Here is a 25,694-nt window from a genome sequence, read left to right on the forward strand (position 1 = left end):
TAGTAGTTGTTAGACCAATAGTAAAGGTGAAAGGAAAATTTTACATTGCCAAAGCGATTTGCGGCGCAAATTGCTTTTCATTTGTGTCTTCTCGTTCCCCCCCCCCCGGGAATTCACTCAGGATAATTTCTGGGAAGTACTGGTTAGGATCTGTACCTAGGCAGTCTCAACCACGGGGTATATAATCAATCTTCACAGGACTAGAACCCGAGTCATGTCTGTTCCTCTGGCTGTGATGGAGCTATATGGTTAGATTTACACGACTATCTCGATGCAGGTTTGGACCTCACAGTCTCAGTGACGGGGACTGACGGAGTAAGGCAAGGCACCAAGACGAATTTATTCGATGCCGAGGGAGTGGTGCCCCGCAGCAAAGATGTACTAAGCGACGTATTTTGAATTAAGTATCCTCATTTTCGTACTTGCTGAGGCTACGTATAAAGCCGGGCAGGGACTGTGGGGTCTGCTCCGCCTCTGAGAGGTCGCCAAGATTCGGATAACTCAACTTCGAAAGGCATGTACCAGGACGAGGGTCCTGGCTTTGGCGCCCTGTGTCTTCTCGTAAGAATACGCACATATTCACATTGAGATCTAATTTGTGCCTCTGTCTCCATAACATCGATGATATAAGGAAAGCATAAAATTCTTCCACTGAGGTAGAACGGGGAAACAAAGGCAGGGTTTGTCGAAAATCTTCTGCCAGGAGGATAACAGCACCGCCCATAAGTCGTATATATTCGCATTATTAACTTACAAAGTATGATGAAGCGCTTCTGATGTTCTTTTGTGGCCATAATACATTGCCCTAAATTATAAGATTGCGCTCCAACCACCAATCTTAATGCAATCTCTGAAGACGCTACAGCCAACGAAATCTGACTTCTTTGCCGAATCTCAAGCAGCAAAATACTTAATAAAAATTTTTTCTTTGTTCCTCTGGATGCCTCAAAAACCAAAGACCACTATTTCTAGCCTCAAAGATACTTATAAGAGTGTCACAGGCTCGCTTCTGGTCTATGACCAATAGGGGTTTATTATTTTCAACCAAATGTATGGAAAGCATCAGTGCAGTAGTTTGTTCTCCTCCAGATATCCCTATGTAGGACCGCCTGACCATTTCGATGTGGTGCCAATAGCCTAAGCTGCAATAGAACTTTACCAATAGAATACATATACATTTGTCCTCGAGAATTATAAGCGCTCGGTTGAAACTTCCCGCAATGTAATTCGAGTTAAGGATTGGGTTAGCCATTTGTGCACTTCTGAGAATGTCTTCATTTAATTTTTCTTTATATTTATCTTGCAGACTTTACGGATTTGATGGAGCTCACATCATAATTATAAGGCAGAACGTTTCCTGAATTGCTTTGAAACACATCGCAGATGCCTCTTACAATGTTGCATTACATCGTTGATCATTTTCAACAATCCATGCTTCTGGCATGTATAGACACAAATATGCGGCGAGCCTCTCTTAAGTCCTCTCAAGAGGTTGCTGGTAGGAGAAGAGGGGTGGGAGACTCTCGAACCAGTCCCCCCCCCGAGATACTCTCCATCAAAATTGGGGATGGAATTGAGCTAAATTGCACTATCACTTGTAAGGTGCTCAAGGCTGTTGCCAGTGGTAAAAGGTAATCTTGCGCTCTTTGCCACAAGGAATGCCGTGGGCTTGAGTGACTACACGTCAGACAAGTGAGAACTAGTCAACAACAACAACAACAATTGTCTTCGAAAGCCGCGCAGTACATTATTAGATTCTTTAACTGTTTCAGTCATGCGTCGAAGCTGTATTGTTTAGATTGGTATAAGTAAACAACAATTGTTTAGATTGTTGAATGTAAGATGTTTTGCCTTCTTAATAGTACGATAAACAAAATTGCGTCACTGAACCAATAAAAGAAAAAAAGCACAATGAAGACGGTAGTCAGTATAGCAATGATCTTGCACACCGAACACGCTAGTACATATTTGAATTTAGTAGAAGTTAAAAATAGTCCTCCCAACAAGTTTGCGTTGAATGTATTATATGAAAGTGACGATGAAAGTCTGTTACGCTATTCTAGAGATGATAATGAATATGAAAATGGTCATCGAAGTGTTTACACTGTTGAGTATTCAATTGATGCTTCAAATTGAAGTAAAGGTATTCTGTTCGCCAAAATGGGCGTAAAATTGCAAGACCAATTTCAAGCAATGAAGATTCTAAAATGCAGAGGATGAATGAAATTGGAAAAAAAACTAAAATGTTGTGAAAATGAAACAATTTTCTGAAACTTCCAGTATCAATAGTTTAGTTTGATGAAGATTGGGTATAAATGCAAGGTGCTACTTTGGTAGACGGTTGCACGGATTTTGGCGATTTTTCTTTTGGCGAGTAATACGACTTATAGTAGACCCATTGCTGGATAAGTTATTTATGGTAACCGATTCTTTGTTGTCATTTTATTTAAAAAATAATGCGTTTTATTATGCATAAATTCTGTGTTTTAAATATTATTTATGGCTTCTAAATATTAAAAATCAATTTAATTTTGCATTTTTATTTGAAATAAAAATTTTGTTGTTTATAATATTTTATATAATTTTATGTTGTGGATGATGTAATCAATAACGTCACCTTACTTAAAAAGTAATTGTTTTATTAATATCTATAAATTTAATTTAATGTTTTAAACATTATTTATGGCTGTTAAATACTAAAATAAAATTTAATTTTGCATTTGTTTTAAAAATGATTTTATTATGAATGATTATTTAAATAATTTTAATTCTATGCGTGATGTAATCAGCTCCCTGATTGGTTACTGAATATTTGTGCGTTACCGCGCCATTTGAAAATTTTATTATTCATCTCTTCGCATTCCTCAGATTTCAAATGGAATGGATATATCCGTTTCGAAGATGAATGTTGTTTTTGGTAATTACCAAGAGTTATTGGTATCGGAATAAAAAAAAATTGCCCTTTGAAACCTTATTTTGGCCAACCTATCTTTCCTAATCAAAGATTTATTTATAAATTGTTAAAAGCGTCAGAGGAAATTGATTTTAAATTTTTGGAGAAAAACCTCGCTAATTACTTCTTCAATGAAGTGCGAGCGATCACAAATGAAGATCGTTAAAAGCCCCCCCTTTTTTTTTCCGTGGTACTTATCAATATACGATAGGTAAAATACTTTAAAAAAATGTAAGTACATAATTTTCTTTTACTTTATAATTGTATACTTCAATTTTTATTAAAAAATTAATACAATGTTTTCAAAAATTACTGAAATATTTATTGCCACATATGTTTTAATGTTAAATAATTAAATCCTATAAAACTTATTTTAAAGTATTTAAGTAATATTTTAATTCTTTTAAACGTTAGTATGATGTTTTTAATTCGATATTCAATTTAAGTAATATTTTAAACTAATTAAATGGTGGCGCAATATTTTATAGCGGTGTTTTTATTTTATTATATGAAAGTAATAATTTAACCTTACTTTAGCATTTTATACTCATAGTAAATGTATTTATTTACATTTGCCAGCCATCTTAAAAAACAACGTTTTCAACAAAAAATGAATCCATTATTTTTAACGATATTTATTTTTTTAAAGTTTCGAATACTTTACTATATGCGTGAAATACGTATAAACAGCATTTTTCAAGATGGCTGACGACTGTAAAAACCGCGCCAACAATTGCACCAATGTAAATCGCCAGAACTCCGTGCAACCGCTACCAAAGTAGCACCAAATGCAACATCTCTGTGTGTTTTCAAACAAGTTTTATGTAACGATTTTTTTTTAAAATTATAGTTAGAGAAACGAATAGATATGCGGCACAAGTGAAAGTAGAGCAGAATACGAAAATGAACAACGAGTGGTTCATTTTCGTATTCTGCTCTACTTTCACCAACAAATAAACAAATTATGAAGTTATAATCGAAAGCATTGAATGTTTGATACGGGGAAAATAAAAAGAAGTGAAGCGAATTAGAAACAGAGTTGAAACCGACCTGTGTTGTGGGGCACAATCGTAAAAATTGCAGAATCGTAGAATATTGCAGAAGATATGCTCTGTAACTTGTCCAAAGTATCTGACACGCTGCAGACCATTGAAAGTGAATGCCCAACTCGGTTACAAGCAAACCGTTAGGCACATTTTCCTGAACGTATACCAGCGACAAATAAAAAGCAACATCCTGCAAAGGGATGTCATGTGTGTATAATACATAATATAAGAAGTGAAGCAACTTGGCAGTGTAAAACATGTCTAGTTCCACTACATATTCCAAAATGTTTTGAAATGTATCATACTTTACAGAATTATTAAATTATTATTTTATAGTATTGTTGCGTGCGTACGGGTTCGTTACGAAATGAATGCACAAGTCCAATGAAAAATGAACAAAAATTTATTATTGTCACAACAAAAATGCTTAAATCTTCTTAAATTATCATGCAGTATTACAATATCTCACAGTAGTTATCTTTTAACTACTCAAATGTCCAATGGAACGTAATTCAAAACAGCTAAAGAACGCTAATCCGCGAATTCGCTACAATCGACAAAAGCAGTTTTCTAAACAACAACAAACTAAACAACTACTACAAACTGAGATGTTTTCCTCCTTTTATAAGATTTTAAAATCACGCGCTAGAATTTTCCAGTACTTTCTCGAAATCAAAAAGAGATATTTATTTATTTAATGCACGCGCTCTTGTATTTTCAATTTTCCGGCTTAGCTTTCTTTTAATATTCGTCACGCGCTGCACTGCGCGAGAAATAAAACCATTTAATTTATAATTGAACTAACATTAGCTTTTTAAATACCAAATTCGTAACACTGCCCCCTTCCCAAGGACTGCACGTCCCGGGCAGTACAATCCCTGGACAGGAAGCTAAACTTACAACTGTGGCATAAATGCAACTGAGGCATAAACATTACATCACAATATCTAACAACATGAACAATAAATGCAATAACTAACTTAAACAAATCAAATGCTATCAAATACTAAATACACAACAAATACTAAATACAAAACAAATACTAAATACAAATCAAATACTAAATGCAAATCAAATACACATTTAAAAGCATAAAGGACCATGGTCTTACACTATCTACAATTATTTACATTACGTACTATGGCCGTAGTAATGAGCTAACCTGTCGTAATGAACGACTTTAGGTTTAGAGTTCGAAGACTTACGGATCCGAACCACGACGTCTTTCAGCCTGTTTAGGACCGTGTACGGACCCTCCAAAGGTGACTGTAATTTCGGACAAAGTCCTTTTCGTTGAATCGGGTTCCACAACATCACCTTGTCTCCTTTGTTGGATCTATGTCCAGTAGCTCTCGTGTTGTATCTGGTCTTCACTTTCTCCGTCGCCAAGTTCACTCGCTTTCGTGCGAAACGGGGCATCACTTCAAAACGGGCCTGGACATCTTGGATGTGTTCCTCCGATGAAGGCGCATCCGTACGGCGATCAAACAGGCGGTCACAAGGCAGACGAAGGTCTCTACCGAAGAGCATCTGGGCTGGAGAAGAGCTGGTAGTCTTGCGTTTCTTTTCGACCCTAGTATGATTTCGGCAGCTTCCCGAGCTGGATCTTTCGGACAAGGCGTCGGCATTGCCAGGCTAGGATCCTTTTTGACGATGGATAGTCATGCCATCAGATGCTGAAAGCAGTTTGTTGTTTTTCAAGTCTAAGGAAAAATTGTATTTCCTTAAAACGTCCAATCCGAGTATGCATGGATCTGTGATATCCGCCACATATGCCGTGTGATGGTAGGCGGCACTTCAAAACGTGATGCTTACGTTTAACTTCCCAGTTATGTCGATCTTGTCACCAGACGCAGTCTGAAGGGTAACACAGGATGGCGTCTAAATAAGTTTATCTTTAAACTGTTCAGCTAAATCTTTCCTAATGATGGTAACATTAGCTCCTGTGTCAATGATCATATTGCAAGGAACTCCATCGATATTCCTATTAATGGACAGTCCTCACCACCCATTAATGGACTGTTGCCACTCACTGTATAAATTTTAAGCGCTTTAAAACAAGGTTTTTCATTATCTGGCAACCTCCGTTCCTCGATATGGTCACTAATTTGTTTACTGCGTCGTTGCTGGGAAATGGTCTTATTTTCCGTACCTCGGGGTGTTTTGCAGTTTCTTCGTATGTGGCCTTCAACTCCGCAGCTCCAGCACTTTAGAACTAGTTTCTTTTCACTTCTGTTCCGTCTCAAGCCACTGACTTGTCTGGTAAAATCATCTGCTTTATATTCCGTACCCTGGGGCGTTCTGCAATTCCGTCTTAGGTGACCTTCACTACCACATCTCCAACACCTTAGAGCCACTTCCTTCTCGCTCCTACTCCGTATCAAAGCGTCGACTTGTCTGGCTAAATCATTTAAACGAGCCATCAGTTGATCCACTGGCTCATGGACTCGCACAGCTCTAACTGGGTAGCGATCTCTACTAGTTGCTTGCTGGGCTGCCTCGAACTTCATGGCGTACAACAGAGCGCTTTTTATGTCCTTTACATCTGCCATTCGAAGAGCTTTCTGTATTTCAGGATCCCGGATGCCGTCGATGAAATATTGCAGCGACAGGATTTCTCTTGTTTCTGTCGGGCACTCCGAAAAGGCGTGATGTGACAGCCTTTCAACATCCGTGGCGAGCTCCTGAAGTGTTTCGGTGGGCTTCTGCTGACGGGATTTTAATTGGAGCCTGCTGTAGTCTTTTAAACATTTCTCGCCGAAGCGCAGCTCCAAGGCTCCGGACAGAGCTTCGAAATCTAGCCTTTGAATTACGGGAAGCGTCTGCAGGATATCCGCTGCGTCTGCTCTCAGAGAAGCGGCGAGATGACAGGGCTTAGCTTGGGAGTCCCATCCATTCGCATCCGCAACGATAGAAAACTGGGTCTTATACACTTGCCAGGATGTCTTCCCATCATATGTGGATAGCTTCAGAGATGGACGAGCAGGCATCGGTAAGAATTTAAAATCATCACTCTTGCTCCCTGCCGTCGCTCCAAATTTTTTTAAAGTTTCCATTTCTTTGGCAACTGCAGAAACTCTCTCTTCAATTTGTTGTTGGATGGTCGAAACTCTTCCTTCGACTCGTTGCTCCACAGCCGACACTCCATCTTCTATTTCATCTTTGACAGAAGAAACCTTTTCTTCAGTTTGCCCGACTTTATTTTCGACAGCTCCTATTCTGTCTTCCATAGCCTCAAATTTACTTTCTATTACGCAGGTTATTTCTCTTTTCATTTCGTCTTGACCTGCTTCAATCTTTTCTTGTACAGCTTTTATATCTTCCTTAAAAGTTACTTGACCAGCTTCCAACTTTTCGTGAACGGCTTCCATTTCCTTTTTAACGGCTTCTTCCATCTTTTCCTGACCAGATTTCATATCATCTTTCATTTCTTCTCTAAATGCAGCAAAGGCTGATATCAACTGTCTTAACTGCTCTTCCATCGCTCTTGTGATTGGCATTCAAACCCCACTCCTGACACCAAAAATTGTTGCGTGCGTACGGGTTCGTTACGAAATGAATGCACAAGTCCGATGAAAAATGAACAAAAATTTATTATTGTCACAACAAAAATGCTTAAATCTTCTTAAATTATCATGCAGTATTACAATATCTCACAGTAGTTATCTTTTAACTACTCAAATGTCCAATGGAACGTAATTCAAAACAGCTAAAGAACGCTAATCCACGAATTCGCTACAATCGACAAGAGCAGTTTTCTAAACAACAACAAACTAAACAACTACTACAAACTGAGAAGTTTTCCTCCTTTTTAAGATTTTAAATTCACGCGCTAGAATTTTCCAGTACTTTCTCGAAATCAAAAAGAGATATTTATTTATTTAATGCACGCGCTCTTGTATTTTCAATTTTCCGGCTTAGCTTTCTTTTAATATTCGACACGCGCTGCACTGCGCGAGAAATAAAACCATTTAATTTATAATTGAACTAACATTAGCTTTTTAAGTACCAAATTCGTAACAGTATTATTTAATTATTGTACATTAACATTATAGTATATCAACCTTATTGAATGATAAATAGCAGTGTTAATTTGAAAATAAAACGTTGTATTTCTAAGCTTTCACTTGAGTGTCCACAGTTGAGCAAATTAAATGGTATTCTTCGGACGCATCGACGAGTATTTTATTTGTGTGTCAGGGGGTTAAAGTCTTCCAACTCTAAAAGTTTTTGCCCAAAGGCAATAAAAAACTTCTTCTTCATGTAATAGAGAAATAGGATCATTTAAAATGAAATATCAGACGATACAGAAATTCAATTTTAACTTGTGATATTTATTAAGTTCAGTGTGTTTAATGCTGGTTATAAGAGTGATTCATGGTAGGAAGTGACATCACAACACGATTAAACATTACTTTTAACAAAACAGGAGTTTTATTATAAGTTGCATGTGAATGTAACTGAAATCAAAAATATAAATTAATAAACGTCGAAATTGTTGTCTTAATTAAAAACCTTGAAAACATACACTTTCTAAAGACGTTTCAAACATCCTCTCTCTAAGAGAGTTTGAAAATATAATTTAACACTTATGGTAAAAATGTTTATGAACAGATGTACGTAAAACAGATGTATGTAGAATGTATGTAGAAAAGGCCTTTTATTTTTCAACAACTGCTTTGTTAAAGTCGTCAGATAACTGAAATGTTATGACGATGAATATTACTTCTGACTATGAGTTATGTTTATTTTAACTAGAAGGATCACTTCGGCACAGATTTTGCGTATCGAAGTCATTTAAGGCGATACCAAAACGTAGTCAAGTAATATTTACAAGTATCGGGAAGAAGAACTACGAATTTTAGAAATGCTGAAAAGGCACTATTTTGCATAAAATCTACATCAGTACAGAAAACGAACTCTTTTTCCTACAATTTCGACACTGAAGAAACGATAGTTTGACAGTGAAATCAACAGGAAGTTTATATACATCAAAAATTGTTTTAATAAAATTTAAAAATAATTTTAAAACAAATCTAAAGTAACTCTGAATATTTGGAAAATTAATGATCATTGGAAATAATAATATCATCATTGGATCATTGGAAATAATAATATCATCATTGGATCATTGGAAATAATAATCATAAAATGAATATCGTTTAAAATATCTTTAAAGGAAAAGAAAATATTTTTGACGCAAGTAAATTAATTCATGGATTAGTTATTTTGACGGGGGAAAAAAAATCTACGAAAATCCGTTTTTAAAATTATTGCGAAAAATCCAAGAAAAAACGTTCTTTGATAAAACGTTTCTTCTTGGATTTTTCGCAATAATTTAAAAACGGATTTTCGTAGTTTTCTTTTTTGTCAAAGAACGTTTCTTCTTAACACGTGTTTCTCAATTTCCTGTACACATCGCGGAGACGGAAATTCTGGCCGTTCCGTCGTCAAATCCCTTGGCAAATTTTCCCTCCGCTTTTTACATAGACGTTCTTTGGTCAGAATAATCTCCATGCATGGTACAGCGGAATTTGGCGACATGATGATGAGCAGTAAACGGGTCATTTTGTTCTTGGCGACAATTTTCAAAATCATGCGAAAGCCGTATCGTATACTAGGATTTTACCGCAATTTTTTTTTTTTTTCTTTTTAATAAATACCTTGTCATTTTGCAGTAAAATAAAAAAAATTGTAATCAATCATCTAGGATAACCATATGTAACTATATTCGCTAAAATATCGTTGAAAATTCTAATTAAATTTTTAAGTAATTATTTTTATGTTATTCATATCATTTAATGTTGCTTCTTCCCTCTAAATTTATTTATCATTAGTAAATATTTCCAAATTTCAAGAAATTTTCTCTGGCATAATCGTGAAATTAATTCTAGCAGTATGATGACATCACGAAATTTAATGCACATATTTTTTCCTTATGTATGCTGCGAAATAAATATAAAATACCTCAATTTAGTAAAAAAATATCATTAAATAGATTTCTTTCTTTCGTTTAGCTGCAGAATGTCTGCAAAAAAAAGCTTTATTTTATTCCAGATTGGGCAGATTCAAATTTCAATCTTCAGTGGAGAAAACAACTCCTATTATAATTATATTTGTGTTTTCAAGTGTTAATGTGCCTTTTAAGAATACACCTCACACAAATTAAATTTACCTAAAATTTAACCTAACTTTTAGCATTGCGTTGTGATTTATAAGAACCGGATTAGCCTCGTGTTGAACTGGGGATGATCATGAGTAATAATTAAATCAAACGTACAGTTGTTATCCAATGTATATATCTTAAATTTTAAGTTTTTAAAGCGGAAAAGTAAAAATTATCAAACAAAGTGTTCCAGGAATAATTAAGAATAAATGTCCTCTGGGATTTATTGAATAATTAAGTGAATTTGCTACACAGTACAAGTAATACCATAATCAATTTACCTATTAGCACAGCCAACGTACATTACGCAGATAGACTGGAATTTTCTCGAAACATACCTGGAAAACCTGGAAAAGTCAGGGAATTTCATTCTCCTCTTTGAGTGGCAACCCTGATTGACGCAAAGTGATAAATTACAAGATATCTTTGACGTTTGGATCTATTCTAGTGAAAAACCTTTTTTTTCGTACTTTTATTCTATGCATGAAGAGCTATTTGTACCATGTACAATATGTACATATTTATGTTATTTGTACAATACAAGAGCAAACATTATGATGCGAAGTATTTGGAGGCAAATTTGAGAGTAAGTTTGGGGAAAAAACTCATTCAAATAATGGCATATTTAGCAGATATTTCAGAAGAGGTATCATAGCAGATGAACAATACTTCATAGCGATAACGTCCCCCAGTACTGTGAAAATATTTTTCAAACATTTGATCACATACTTTGACTATGTTTGTGTGTCACCTCAATATTGACCTAAATCCAGTGCGCAGTACCGTGTGAAAAGCGTTACGCTTTACCTCAAATAAAAGGTATCCCATCAAATTGCAATAATTTATACATTGCCCTTCATATTTTAATCAAATTAACTTATTGCAATAATTTTAATCAGTTTAAGTAACATGGATGAATCTTTTAAAAAACTTTGTAATCAAATTACCCAGGTGACAATGAACCCTCGAAGGAAACAGCGAAAATAGCCCAGTGTACAGTGTACGATTGCTTTCCCATCATCATTTACTGTTATTATTGTATTTTACCGTATTTATCGTATTATCATATATTATATGGCTAAAAAAGTGAAATATTTTCAATGCCGCAAAACGAAACACAAGAGACAATCTTTTTGTATTTGTTAAAATTATAGAGTAGTCTGCATGTCGTATATATTCATACTAGAACGCCGGGCGGTCATACGAAATGACCGCTGTTCTGGATATTATAAATTGTAATTAAAATTATTTGTGCAAAGGTGTCTACTAATTTAAACTGAATTACCCAGTGTAGGCGGCGAGGACACCTCTATTTTTACTGCCCCACGGGGTTTCCCCCTTCTACTTGCTTAATTGCTTAAAGTAGAGTGCAATGAAGGAAACCACTGGCGGAACATTTCTTAAGAGCCACCGCTAGCTCAATCAATAAAGGTGATTTAAATCATGAAATTTTAATTCACATGTCAAAGATCTCTTTGTACACAACATTTCTTGTGTAGATCTTTCCATCATTTTTAAGCTCGCCTTGCAGAGGACCATCCATTATTTTTAATTTTACATCCGTTCTTGCACGAACTCTTGAACAGGCAACATAAAATTGACCGTCTTCAAATGCAGGCTCAGTTAAAAAAATGCCAACACGCTTAAGCGTTTGACTTTGAGACTTATGGACGGTCATAGCAAAGTCAAGTTTTACAGGAAATTATCAACGTCTCAATTGAAACGGCAACCCTGTGCCGTGGTAACTTCACCCCATTGGCTAGTACAATTACGCAAGCAACCAATAAACTATCGGGGACAAACAGACACTTAAGCCGCATATATATATATGGGGTAAAGTAACATTATCCCCTCCGAAACGGCTGGCTCCCGGACTTAGCGAAGCACACCTCGTTGGATTCCGCAGGTCCGTGGCACGCCATTTTGACCATTCGCGTCTTTTTGGGACTTTAATTAGCCGAGCTATTAATTAAAAACTAATTTTCCCCTACGTTTTCTCTACATTCTCCACTTTCTTTCTTCTGTTTTCCCTGTTTGAGGGATTTGTCTACGTGCCAAATTCTTTTTTCTCGAATATCTACGGAACGGCGCCGAGTTGAAATTCGAGACGCGTATCCTCGGATTCCAAAAAATTCTCCAAATCCATCGATACCGCTCTCATCTGCGTATAACTTTAATCGCCCGAGATCTTAATTAAAAAATGCGGAAACGTTGATTTCTGCGCTCATTTTTCCGAATGGCAACAATAAACTATCGGCGACACACACTTTAGGCGCTTATATATATAAAGATGAATAGCTAGAGCGCGGTTAGCTGAAGTTTGCTGCACATTTTTACTTCCTTGTACGAAGTAAAAAGGAATTATTGTAATCGCGAAAAGTTTCGGGCAGCATATTTCAACGAAAATATCCATTTTGACCGCTATCGAATGCAATTTAACGATGTTTTTGCGTGATATCTGTACGTAAGGACAGAATAAAATACCCTTTTTCCTTCAAAAAAATTATAAAACTGCTTTAAAATTAATTCTGAAGAGAAATTTTCGTGGCGTCTGTACGAACCTATGTACATACGTATCTCACATAACTCAAAAACGAGTAGCATCAGAACGTTGAAATTTTGTATATAGGACTGCTATAACATGTAGATATGCACCTCGTATTTTGGTTGCAATCGGCCGCACCAAACGTATATAAATATATTTATATATATATCCACTTTGTTACCCGGCTCAGTGATCTCAGTTTCTTTACTTTTATATGTTTGTAAATTGTACATTTTTTGCTTTAAAAATGATTGTATTATGTTGTTTTTATCTTCTGATTAAGGTTTTTATGCCTTTAGTAAATCTGTATGCAATATTTTTAGAATTATCAACAATTTTAAAGTTGTTTAAGTGCCGATAAGCCTTTTTTTATGGCGGCCATTGATGTTTACATTTGAAACAGGAGACTAGTGGATGTGTTGCCAATCTAGAGAAACTTAGCTTCGCAACAACAAAGATAACGCATTCATTTATTATTGCCAATTAAATCATGCTTAATTCTTTCTGGAATTTTTTCTAGGAAATAAGTGTAGCGAAGTACGAAATAAGATTTACTTCGTAATTTTGAATATAGATATTTTGAGTTTTTATGTATTTTTGCCTTCTCGCGAAGTGAGAACTGAATTCATTAAATGAGAAATTCTCAATCGTCTGTGAAAAACTGTTTCTTTTTTGTTTTGTTTGCTTAATTTCTTTTATACATCATTCTAGCTTTATTATAGTATTTGAATAGAACATGTGGCAACGATTAGATAATTCTATTCTTTAACCCCTTCGCGCCGACTCTCACGTATACGTGCCAGCAACGAACACACTTATCTACCGGCCGACACGCAGGCGTGCCAGAGCATTGTTGCGTTTTCTACCGAATGTCACGTATTTGTGCCAGTACCTTGGAACGTTTTTCAAACTATAATTTCTGCCACAAGATGACACTGTATGCCCATATGGTTTCAGATACATGTACACTGCTCAAAAAAAAAAATGGGACAGTCCTATATCTCCCGATCTACTGGGCCGATTGACAAAATTCAAATTGCGTTCTTCATGTCTCGAAAGCGCGACTTAGGATATATATTAGATTTATATATAGCACTATTCTAACATAGGTATTTTCACACAAAATCGGAGTTTTTCTAAAATAACATACTAATTTTTTTCCATATTTCGATTCTACGGCTCAAATTATGCCAGAATAACAAATTTTGTAAAAATCGTACAAGTAGTTTTTAAAATATTAGCTCTCAAAATTTTAGCTCCTCAATGTTAATTGAATTTGGCAAATATTTATTAATATCTCTTTTTTTACTAAACTTTTTTTATTTTTTCTCTCACATTTCGAAATTTAGGTTCATTCCAAATAAAATTTACCCATTTTTTGTGTTTTATTTTTTAAATTTCTATTTTTAAATAATTTTTATAAATTTTTCGAAAAACATTTTGAATTATAACCTATAAAATTTTTACCATCATCATAAAGTAGGTGTATTTTTAAGCATATCTGCAAAAAATTAGACTTTTTTATTCAAAATTTTCTAAGATATACACGAATTTACATATTTTCGCGTTTTGAAATTTGGCATCTTTTTTTTGAGCGATAATAACGCCAAATGTGGTCTATGGATTTTTGTTACACTGATTTGCCACAGCTATTTTTAACCTTAAATTTCAAGTAAAATTTTACGGAGAATTAATTATATGAAATTTTTTCCCACAATAAGGCGTAATAAATATTTATTAATACTATATGAAAATCTATTTTTTAAATTATAGATGGTATTATTCAAATTTTTAACAATTTTTTTAAATTTCTCTCTTTCTTCCTTTTTTAAAAAAAAAATAAGAGTACGTTTTTCTAAGAGTAAATTTTTACCTTCGGCGTTTTATCATCTGCTACTTTACTTCGTTTAAATCGAATTCTCTAAAACTGAGAATTTTCGTTTAATGTTTATTTGAATTTAATGAAAATATTTTATGACATTAACTGCATAATTTATTTCTAAACAAACTGTTGCTTTTGAAGTGGCTGAAAGAGCGGCAGATACTATCATCCATATTTTTAAAGCACAGTATATTTTTATAGAAATATAAGATTTAGAATAATCATTTTTATAAAAGTCAAATTATGATATAAACATACAACCCTGTAGAGACTGAATTAATGGAAGTTCAATGGTTATGTAGAAATGATCTGCAGCTACTTAATGGCTGGATAAGTCAGCAGATTCTGAGGACAAGCAAGAATAATTATATAAACGACACCCAACATTCTGTAATGTCAATTTAATCTGTAAAAATGTATTTTTGTGCGTAGCTTATTTTCATTATATCCTTAAAATTCTAATTTAGAATGTAATTGTCAAGAACTGAATCCTAATCATCAGTAATATAATAAGTAATTATTACGGTTATTAATAAATCCTTCTTATAAAGTAATTGCAAATATTTCAAAAAACTTTCTGTCTGAATGCAAATATTTTTCTATGCAAAATTTTTAATTTATATTAATCAAGATTGCACACGATATTATTTATTTGCACTTCAATTTTTTACCGTCAGCTCTAGTAGAATTTACAAATCAATTATATTTAATTAAGGATTGGATTGGATTATTTAATTATGGCAAAGCACACGAGGGCTATCTGCCTAAAGGGAGGGATGCCTTCGTGGAGGACTTACTAAGGTAAACTGGCTCGTATACACGTTACACATGGGGAAAACCACTAAAACGCCCATGCAGCCAGCCCGTTCGCGGGATTCGAACTTCCGACCGAACTACCAGTGCTCAGCGTCTTTACCGCTCGGCCGCTGGTGGGCTATTTAATTAAGGAAGACCATCTAAATTTAGAAACAGCGTACCGTAACAGCAATTCAATTATTGGCGCCGTATCTTTCATGTTACTCCCGATTGGCAAGCTACATGATTTTTAATGAGTATTCGGGTTTTGCTAGTAACTTCATTTGGAAATCGCGCTTAAACTAGGTTAGTTGGTTATTTGAACATAGAAAGAGTATGGGAGCTATTTGGTTAAGATGCTTTCCTAGAGAACCTCTGTAAAGAGAACCTAGAAAACTACGAAAACCAACCATGCAAAACCCTGGGTTAGACTTCGCAACAAACAATTAGTATTTAACAATCTTCAAATGCTAGGCAACTTGTGAGGCTCCAATTAAATCTCCAATTTAATATTTTATTTGTAAATATTTAAAATATTGTTGTATACTTAGACACAAAAAGCAGAACTACCAAGCCGTAGTGCAAATGAATATTCATTTTCTTTTGCAATAATTGTATTCACTTAATATTCTTGGAATATGAGCTAAAGAAGGAACGTTCTCGGAAGATTAAAGAAGTGTTTAAATCCAGTGATATAAGGTTTGTCTTAGAAGCTCAGGATCAAAACGATTCTGCAATTGCCCAGTAGTTGACTTGTAAATGGTTGTGAATTAAGCAGATGACTTTTAATCTTACGTTTTCAGTTAGACAACGTATTCCAAATGTTTTGTATTGCATGACAATGCATCTTTTCATTATTCAATAACCAGTCGGAGAACCGCTTGTGTTCCGAAAACAAGTATGTGTACTCAATCGTCCTGCACGTTCTTCAAATTTGTCTTTGTGATTTTTTTCTTTCCCAAAAGCTAAAGTTGTCTCTCAAAGGAAAGTTTTTTTACATTGAAGAGACAAAAGGAGTATGACATCTACTTTTAGAGGCATGTCAAAAACAGATTTCTACAAGCCTTCTCTTCCATTACATGTTGTGCAGTCAGACAAAAAGTTGCATCAGCGTAAATTCTATAATCTATTTTTATTACACTCTGATTACTTTACTAACATACAGTGAATATATACTAAATCTTTTGCATCAGCTTAAGTAATTCGGAATTTTTGACGGATTTGTTGTCGGAACTAGGACTTAGAAGAAAGGTCATATTGAATATTTCGATAATCCAATAAATTCAAGGTCGAAGTTTCAATATTTTATTTTCGGAAGGAGGAGAATTTTTTCAGTTTTGTTCCATTATCCTAAGTATATTTGCTTCGATTCTTTATTTTATCTATAAAAGCGGAAATCTTACGCATGGTATACATATAACGCATAGCTTCAATTAAAATTTAATAATATACAGGGTGTTTATAATTAATGTTCCACATTGAAACGGTCATAAAACAAAAGCTACTGGATCAAATGTTATCAAACCTGGTAATCGTATAAAAGAGATCATAGGAATTTATTTTCCGCGAAAAAAGGGAAGTTCCAAACCTCACCACCAGGAGAAAAGGACGCTGTATGCAATATTTTTAAACGAAATATGGGTCGGAATCTAACTTAACCTTGTGTTACACGGGTTTAATATGTTGCATACCCTTAAGAAATTTTGAAGTAAGAAAATTACCATTTAAAAACGTTAAATTCGATAAACGTCGAGTGTAAGTGAGAAATTCGTCCGTGAAAACCACGAATTAGCGATTAGAAAATGTGAGATCGCAAATCACTCGCACAAGTGCGTACAATCTGGAAATCGTTTTCTTACAGATCGCTAATTTGTAATTTTTGAAGCCTGAATTCGGCCCTAAAACATGAAGATACTGATTCAAAACGGTTTTAATCGATTTGGGCCAAAAAAAATCCCTCATGTTATCTATCTATTTCCATTGCATTCTCCTACTGCATTCGATTGCATGGTGTGGAATGACAGCTAGTTTTATAACTGAACCATTTTTCTCTGAAGAACAGTCGACAGCTGGACTACTGTGATTTCAGCTCACTTAGAGTCAATGTTAAAATGTTTCGTGATACATGAACTGCAGTAACGTGGCATTTTAGATACTACGATTTTTATGCATGGCTGGGCTCCACCTCACGTGTGTCGCACACTTACTTAGGCAACATTTCACGAATGAACGTCTTATAGGCCAACACTTCCCCTCTTCCCACCAGACCTCAACCTCTGTGACTTTTAGCTATGGGGTTTTCTCAAAAGCACTGTTTATGGTGATAACCTAAACAATTTGGCAGAAATGAAAAATGTTAAACACTGACATGTCCGTAACATTCCTCCCGATATGCTAAAAGCTGCTGTTGAGAATGCAGTAACAGGATTTAACTTGCTTTCGGAAAATGCTAGACGCTACATTGAACATGCTTTGTAACACGTTTCGGAAAATATTAAACACATTTTCAGCAGATGTTTTCGAGTCTTATTTCATTTAAGAATCTTGTATACAGCGTCATTTTCCCCCTGGTGATGAGTTTTTTTAACTATTTTTTCCTCGCTGAAAATAAATTCCCATAACCTCCTTTACACGATTCCCAAGTTTGATAACATTTGGTACGGTAGTTTTCCTTTTATGACCATTTCAAATTGGAACTTTAATTATAACCACCATATAAATTAAACTTTAAAAATTTTACAGTTTGGTTCAAGTCCAGCTTTAAAAATATATATATAAATATAATCTTTTATATTAATCCTCTTAGAAAGAATGTTTTAGGAAGCTAATTTTTCTCTCGCGTTATAGATTGTATAAAAAACATGACCTTTAATATGATTTAGATTTTTTCAGCCGATATAAGAATCGGGTTACTCGGTGGTACAGAATTAACCCTGCTGGACTGTTTTATTTCTTTGTCATTTAGCAAAAATCTTTTAATTAAAATATTTATCCTTTGGACTTCGCTTTTTTCTATTAATAGTTAAAATGACTAGAAAATGAAAAGCTGTCTTCAGCTGAAACGCAATTCATGTAATTGATATTTTAAAAAATTGACAAGAAAGCAAAATTTATGGAAGTCTAGCAATCGAAAAATCTTAATTTTCTTGTGTGTGCACACTGAAAATAACTGTAGAAGGAAAGAAGAAAATTAGGGAGAAAAGTAAGCAAACATTTTCTGGGAAATTTGGCTGTCAGACATACCAAGATGTTTCAAAAAGTTGGACGCTTTTGAAGATACTTTCAGGATATTTCAATGAATTTAGGTGTTCAAAGAAAAAACACTTGGACGTGTACACCAGCAAATACCATCAATTGAGCTTGTGGTTAACAGAAAAGAAAATATGGTTTAGACTATATGGTTGTATAAATTTAAATTACGTTATAGAACATCATATCGTATGATAAATGGAGAATCCCATGATTTTCTCATTCGAATTATTTGAAGATTCAGGAGTTTATCCAGTGATGTATGTGGATGTCACCTAAAGATGTTTTTTTTTTTTTCCTCCTGATGAAACAGCGGCCGAGCGATTATGTCACTGAACGCTGGTAGTTCTGTCCGAGGTCCGAATCCCGCGAACGGGCTGCCTGCATGGGCATTTTTGTGGTTTTCCCCATGTGTAACGTGTATGCGAGCCAGTTTCCCTTACAAAGTCCTCCACGAAGGCATCCCTCCCCTTAGGCAGATAGCCCTAGTGTGCTTTGTCATAATTAAATAAACCAAAACCTCTTGATGAAACCAGTCTTTCCTTTCATCTCATACCTTCAAAATGTTTAGCCTCTAAAGACTGATAAAGGCTCTGACCAAATATTGATGAAATGGATTGAATTGAATTATTAAGTTACGTCAAAGCAGGGCTATCTGCCTAAAAGGAAGGATGCCTTTGTGAAGAACTTTCTAAGGGAAATCACCTGGCATACACGGTACACATGAGAAAATCCACGAAAACGCCCATGCAACCAGCCTGTTTACCGGGATTCGAACCCCGGAGTGAACTATCAGTGTTCAGCGACTTTACCACTCGGCCGTTTGTGGGCCTTTATGAAATGGAAGGCGATAACTTTATTTAAAATGATTGTCAGAAACATCAAGATATTTCGAAAATTTGTATGCTTTTTAATATACTTGCGGAATGCCTAAAGAAAAAGAGCAAGAATAAAGTAGAATGAAGAAAAAGAGCAAGAATAAAGTAGAATGCCTGAAGAAAAAGAGAAGAAAAAATACATTTTACGGTAAAATTTAGTATTTGTATTTTTTTTTTTTTTTAAATTTAAAACTTTTTAATCTTATGATATTTGATTTTTACGATTTCAAAAAAAAAATATTTGACTAAAATATGAATAACATTTAAGAAGCCAAATGTAAGATAAAATTGTGTAAAGCAATAGACACAATGATAAAACTGTTTAAAGCAGTGTATGCAAGTCATCCTAAGTTAAAATGTCGCAATCCTAAGTTAAATGTCTCTCTTATTTATATATATATTTTTCTGAACGGAACATTGAAAGGCGTGTTAACTGTGCTTTACTGTATTTTCTCTTTTAATATACGCAGTTTTCAAACGCATCGTAGTCTGGGTTACAAAGTATTCCTCCGAAAGAAACGCAATTCAAATAAATAAAATCAAATTCTGGAAAATTTATATTAATAAATATATTTAAAATGCTCAATTCGAAGGAATAAATAGAAAATTTTAAAACAATTATCTGAAGAGACAATGCAACACAAAGAATTAAAATAAAAGTTAAGAATTTAAAAATTGCCTAAAATAATAACTATGACAAAAAATATATATAAAGAAAACTATTTGAAAAAAAATAAATGCTGCACCTTTATTTACGCTGTTCGAATAGGTAAGTAGAAATTTTTAAAACAGTTATTCGGAAAAAAAAAAAAAAAAAAAAAAAAACCATGCAACTTAAACAATTAAAATGAAATTCGAAAAAGAAAAAATTACTTAAAATAATAAGTTATAATTAAAAATATAATATAAAGAATATTATTTGGAAAAAAGGAACGACGGTGACTTTTTTTTCCGCTCACGGGAAAGGAAACTAGGTTGCCATGTATTAAGAATTTCGCCAAGTGAACTATTCTTGGCGCAAACTGACAAAAAAGTGCCAACATAAATTTGTGAATTTCTCCGTAAATTTCGCTCCAAGTTTTACAAAATTTCATATTTAGGCGTAATTTGAGTCGTAGAATCGAAATATGTAAAAAAATTGGTATGTTATTTCAGAAAAAGTCCGATTTTGCGTCAAAATACCTATGTTGGAATAGTGCTATATATAAATCTAATATATATCCTAAGTCGCGCTTTCGAGACATGAAGAACGCAATTTGAATTTTGTCAATCAGCCCAGTAGATCGGGAGATATAGGACTGTCCCTTTTTTTTTTTTTTTTTTTTTTTTTTTTTTTTTTTTTGAGCAGTGTACATTAGACATTCTACTGGAAATGAGAGAAGCATGACTCACATACACGTGTTTTTGATTATGTAAACAAACGGGGAACTAAATGTTTCCGAATGGCGTGATTTATGACGTGTCTTTAAATCGCACTTTATTCGCACGTAGTTGTTTATTGTAAGTAGAAGTTTTATATGCGCTAAAGCGTTGAGTATTTCGGTTTACAGTTCAGTTTTTAGAAAATAATTAGATCTTGTTAGACGTGAATTCTTTCTGTTTTTACCGTTTCAATGTCGAAGAGTCGAAAATGTTTAACAGAGCATGAAATAGCAGAAATGATGCAAAATATTTCAGATATTGATTCTGAAATTCTGATATTCTGATATTGATTCTGAAAGATTAACTGAAAGACATTTTCCAAAATTTTGTTCAGAAGAGACTGATAAGAAAATGAGACGACAGTGCTTCGTTTGTTCACATTCCCGGAAAAATCCTCCAAAACGGCAAATGAGTTATTACGAGTTCAAGGAATGTAACGTAGGACTGTGTGTAGATCCGTGTTTTAAAATTTTTCATACGAAAAGAGAATTTTAAGTAATATATTTAGTTTTCAGATGTATAATGTTAAAAGTCATAAAATGGTGAGTAATTAAAATAAAATGTGTAAAATATGCATTTAAACAAGAAATAAGGTAATTAAAGTATATATATAAAAATATCTATAAAGCATAAGCCGTTTAAATACTCTATAGAGCATTATGAAACAATGCGTTGATACTTCGGAAATTTTATGGATTTAGGCTTAGTAGTAAAAAAGCGTCCGGCCCTGGAGAGACGCTCGCGGAAGACACTGCCGATAAGCGCGATAAGCGCGCGTTTTCGCTACCCGCCTCGAAGGGGTTTTAAATTATATAAATTTTGAGTGCATTATGAGTTATAATATGAACGAAATATATAAGTTAACTTAGTTTCCGTTATATAATTATTATATAAGTAAAATGTTATATAATTATTAATACTGTTAAGTGAATCTAGCGCCAGAGTGTCGCTATGGTAAACAAATACTAGAGTGAATTTTAAAGAATGTATTTATTCTATTGTGGTTTATGCGCTGTCGGCGAAGTAGATTTAATTCAATCCAATAAGTTTAAATGAAATGCAAGAAAAAATGCGTATAATTTAATATTCCGTACAAGGAAGTCATGTGGTGTACACATCAGATTTTTTAATGAATGTATTTAAAGGTTCAAATAATAAAGCAATAGAAAGATAACACTATATATATATATTTAATTTAGCATGACTTTCACTGATTTTTTACTCTTTTTAAAATAGATCACTTTTTAGTTAAACATTTTTTTTTTTTTTCCCAGAATCTCAAAGGCGTTTGGACAGGGATATGGAGAAATAAAATGCTGTTAATTTGTGAATTATCAAATAACCTTGAGATAGTAGAGCATCCTGAAAATATATTCACTATTACTAAAGGAAAAAAATACCATTATAAAGAAAGGATTTCTTGGGGGAAATTGTTCTGTTTTGCGTTATGCATGAGGTAAATCAGATTTAACTAAACTGAAGTGATCCCAAGCAAATTCAAATCATTAATTCTTTCATGATTCTTCAGCTTCAAATTATATTTCGTTACATTATGTCCTAGTAATTTCACTGTTTGTGAACGATTTGTGAGAAATAGTTTTTTTAAATAAGTTATACAAATATTTTTGAAACCTTGTTCTGTGTTACATAAATTATATTTAATATGTTGTAAAGAATTTAAGTAAGCAGTTAAACTAAAACAATGAAACTGAAATTTATATATTTAATAGTAATATTAATTATGCCACCTATTCTTAGAAATAATGAATTCTTAGAAATATGTCAAAATTTAAATGAATTTTACTTTTGAAATATTAAAACTGTTTACTTCTAAAGGGGTATGTTTACTAAGATTATGCAGTTATTTTACGGATGAAACTGAATACACCACCAAATTAAGCTTCGGTGTTAAATTACTTGCTCTGCTTATGAATCAACATTTGCATATACCATTACAATTATTTTAAATAAAATATAGTTTTCACCATTCTTAAAGTCAATAATATTACAATTTACGATCATTATTCTAAAGCCAACACCATAACAGCTAACATGGACACACGCAAACTTAATAAACACAACTTATAGAATGAAATGAATTTGGCTATACACCATTATTCTTTTCACAAAATTGAATATAATATTCTAAGTTTTAACAAGAAAAACACTTGACTCATTGAAGTTAATCGTCCCCCAACAACATTTGACTGATTTTTTTTGCGGGAAAAATAAAATGGAATTTGGAAATTCTAGCTTACCAAATCATTTTGGACCATCAGTCTTTCAAGTATGCAAGATGAAGTATTTTATGTGGGCAACTGTTACAAATTTAAAACCTGAATGTGAAATTAACTAATTTTGCAGCTGTATTTCGGGTATTCTCATTGTTTTTCCAGCTGTATTTTCGTGTTGAATGCTGCTGTCGTCAGAGAACAGGTGAAAATTGCAAACATATATTTAGAACATCTGAGAAAAATCCTAAACTCAAAAATACCTTTTTTTGCTTCAAATCCTTTACCAGAAAATAAGAATTTTAATTTTCGATTAAGAAAAAGATATTTTTTAATAATTTTGAAACCTGCATGGTTACAACCTAATTAGCAGCCTCACCTAACTAGAATGTTCAGAAAAAGGTTCAATGCAGGTGTTTCGCCAACATGTCCGGAATTTCCAGGTGAGACGTTTCGAATCACGTCTATATATTACAGCCCTAGAACTTCCAATATCGCTGTTACTGTCATTCTCCTTACAAAGAACGTTCATACAACCTTCTACCAAAACGTTCGAAATTATGTCTATACGTTATTGCTAAAACGGACATAGCACATAGCTTCTAAAATTGCTCTATAGAACCCAATAAAACTGTAAAAACTGTGTAAGAAAAAGAAAATTCATTGGTTTTAACGTTGTTTACTCACTTTTTATATTTATTCATTTTACTTTTTTAATTTTACTTATTTGTCTTTTTGTTACTGCTCATATTGAGGTTTTCTCAGTTTCGTATGAATAAAAATTAGAAAGTTAGAAACATACGGAATCCCTCTCTTCACGACCACATCTCTAAGACGACCACTTCTGAAAATACTGGCATTCCTGAGAACATAAATAAGCATCAGCATTGAATAGGACCTCTTTAAGGTGATCCAGTTTGATCTGTATGTGGTCTTTACAGATGGTTCAATGCATATGCTCATTTTCAGTTTATCTTCCCTAATTTTTTATCCAAAACAATAATCGATACTTATATATATATAGATACTTATATATATATATATATATATATATTGATACTTATATATGTTTATATTGATACTTATATATATCGATACTTATATAGTATGTGTGTGTGTGTGTGTGTATAATGAATAATAAAATTTGCTTTGTATACGTTGGTCAGAAATACACATTGTACATAAATACTTTATATTCATGGAAATCCTGGTCACTTTTAGAGGGGTCTTCTTAGGGAAACGTTTGCCGTGAGAGGGGCCACTAAATATATATATGTGTGTGTGTATATATATATATAATCAAATTAATAAATTAATTAGTTAATATAAATAATGATATCAAATTAATTAATTAGTTAATATAATTAATGATATCAATATACGTAGGTTGGGGCAAAAGTCATGGCAACTATTTTTTTCCTTGAAGATACCAGTCTGGTTGTAAAATGTGACATTTACAGACGAAAGGACAAGGTCTTAACTACATGTGTGGACAATGAATAGCACTGAAATATCGTAACACACGAATTTATTATGGTAGTATACAGGGTAATATGGCCTTCACCGTGCAAAAGAATGATGAAACAATACACATAAAATTGACATGACAAACTTGGGCCTAAAGACCCTCAATGTAGTCTCCTGCTACTGTCATCACACGCTGCCAACGATGTTGGAGGCGCTGAATACCATCAGTCTCAGCATTTGCCTCACCATGTGTGAATCAGGTCATATGTTGGTGCACAGCATTAGCAATGTGCTCTCGTGTTGCAAACCGCCTACCACGTATTGGTTCCTTAATCTTGGGAATGAGATCAATGTTACAGGGCGAAAGGTCAGGAGAGTATTGTGGGTGCTCCAATTCTTCCCATCCCCAACGTCAGAGTAGCTGCCGTACACACTCTGCTTTATGTGGTCTTGCATTGTCGTGCAGAATTATTGCACTGTCCATAAGATCCGGACTTTTATCCCGAACGCCACATCGTACCTGTCGCACCAGGAAGTCCCTGTAGTACTGTGCGGTCACTGTTTTGCCATGAGGAACAAAGTGGCAAACAATTACACCCCTGACGTCATACGCGACGATCACCAATTTGACTGGGGAAGGATTTTGACTGACCTGCTGCTGCCTTGGTGATCCAAGATGTCGCCACTCCGCGTTGACGTTTCAGTTATGGTTCGTATGCCCTGGCCCAAAATTCATCGATGGCGATTATTCTTGACAAGAATTGATCGCCGTCCTGTTGCCAGCGTGCAAAGTGGTCGGAGCATATTGCATAGCCCACCCACCTTTTAACTTCCGTCAGTGCATGCGGTACCCACCGCGAAACTACTTTGCGTAGCTGTAGCTCATTACGTAATATCCTGTGGACAGTGTGTTTGTCGATGCCACTTGCCTTCTCTAACTCCAGCAACGTCCATCGTCTGTCTTCATCCATCAGGTGCTCGATGACAGCACGTGCCAAGTCGGTCCGCAGACTCACCAGTCGTCTCGAACGTTGCTCATCACTGGTTGACACACGTCCTT

General features: G+C 34.2%; 1 protein-coding gene across 1 annotated transcript in view; it reads right to left on the reverse strand.

Annotated features, from left to right (window-relative positions):
- Nucleotides 1-23,342, reverse strand: part of LOC118201384 (salivary peroxidase/catechol oxidase-like) — a 103,257-nt gene extending 79,915 nt beyond the window's left edge. Inside the window, exon 1 of the mRNA XM_085806803.1 lies at nucleotides 23,195-23,342. Coding sequence (XP_085662929.1) covers nucleotides 23,195-23,202 — 8 coding nt within the window. The 5' untranslated portion in view covers nucleotides 23,203-23,342. The remainder of the gene's footprint in view (nucleotides 1-23,194) is intronic.
- Nucleotides 23,343-25,694: the final 2,352 nt, after the last annotated feature.

This window comes from Stegodyphus dumicola, chromosome 12 (assembly GCF_044657685.1).
Source record: "Stegodyphus dumicola isolate Sdum_Otavi_A_Nest chromosome 12, ASM4465768v1".
NCBI classification, from domain to species: Eukaryota; Metazoa; Arthropoda; class Arachnida; order Araneae; family Eresidae; genus Stegodyphus; species Stegodyphus dumicola.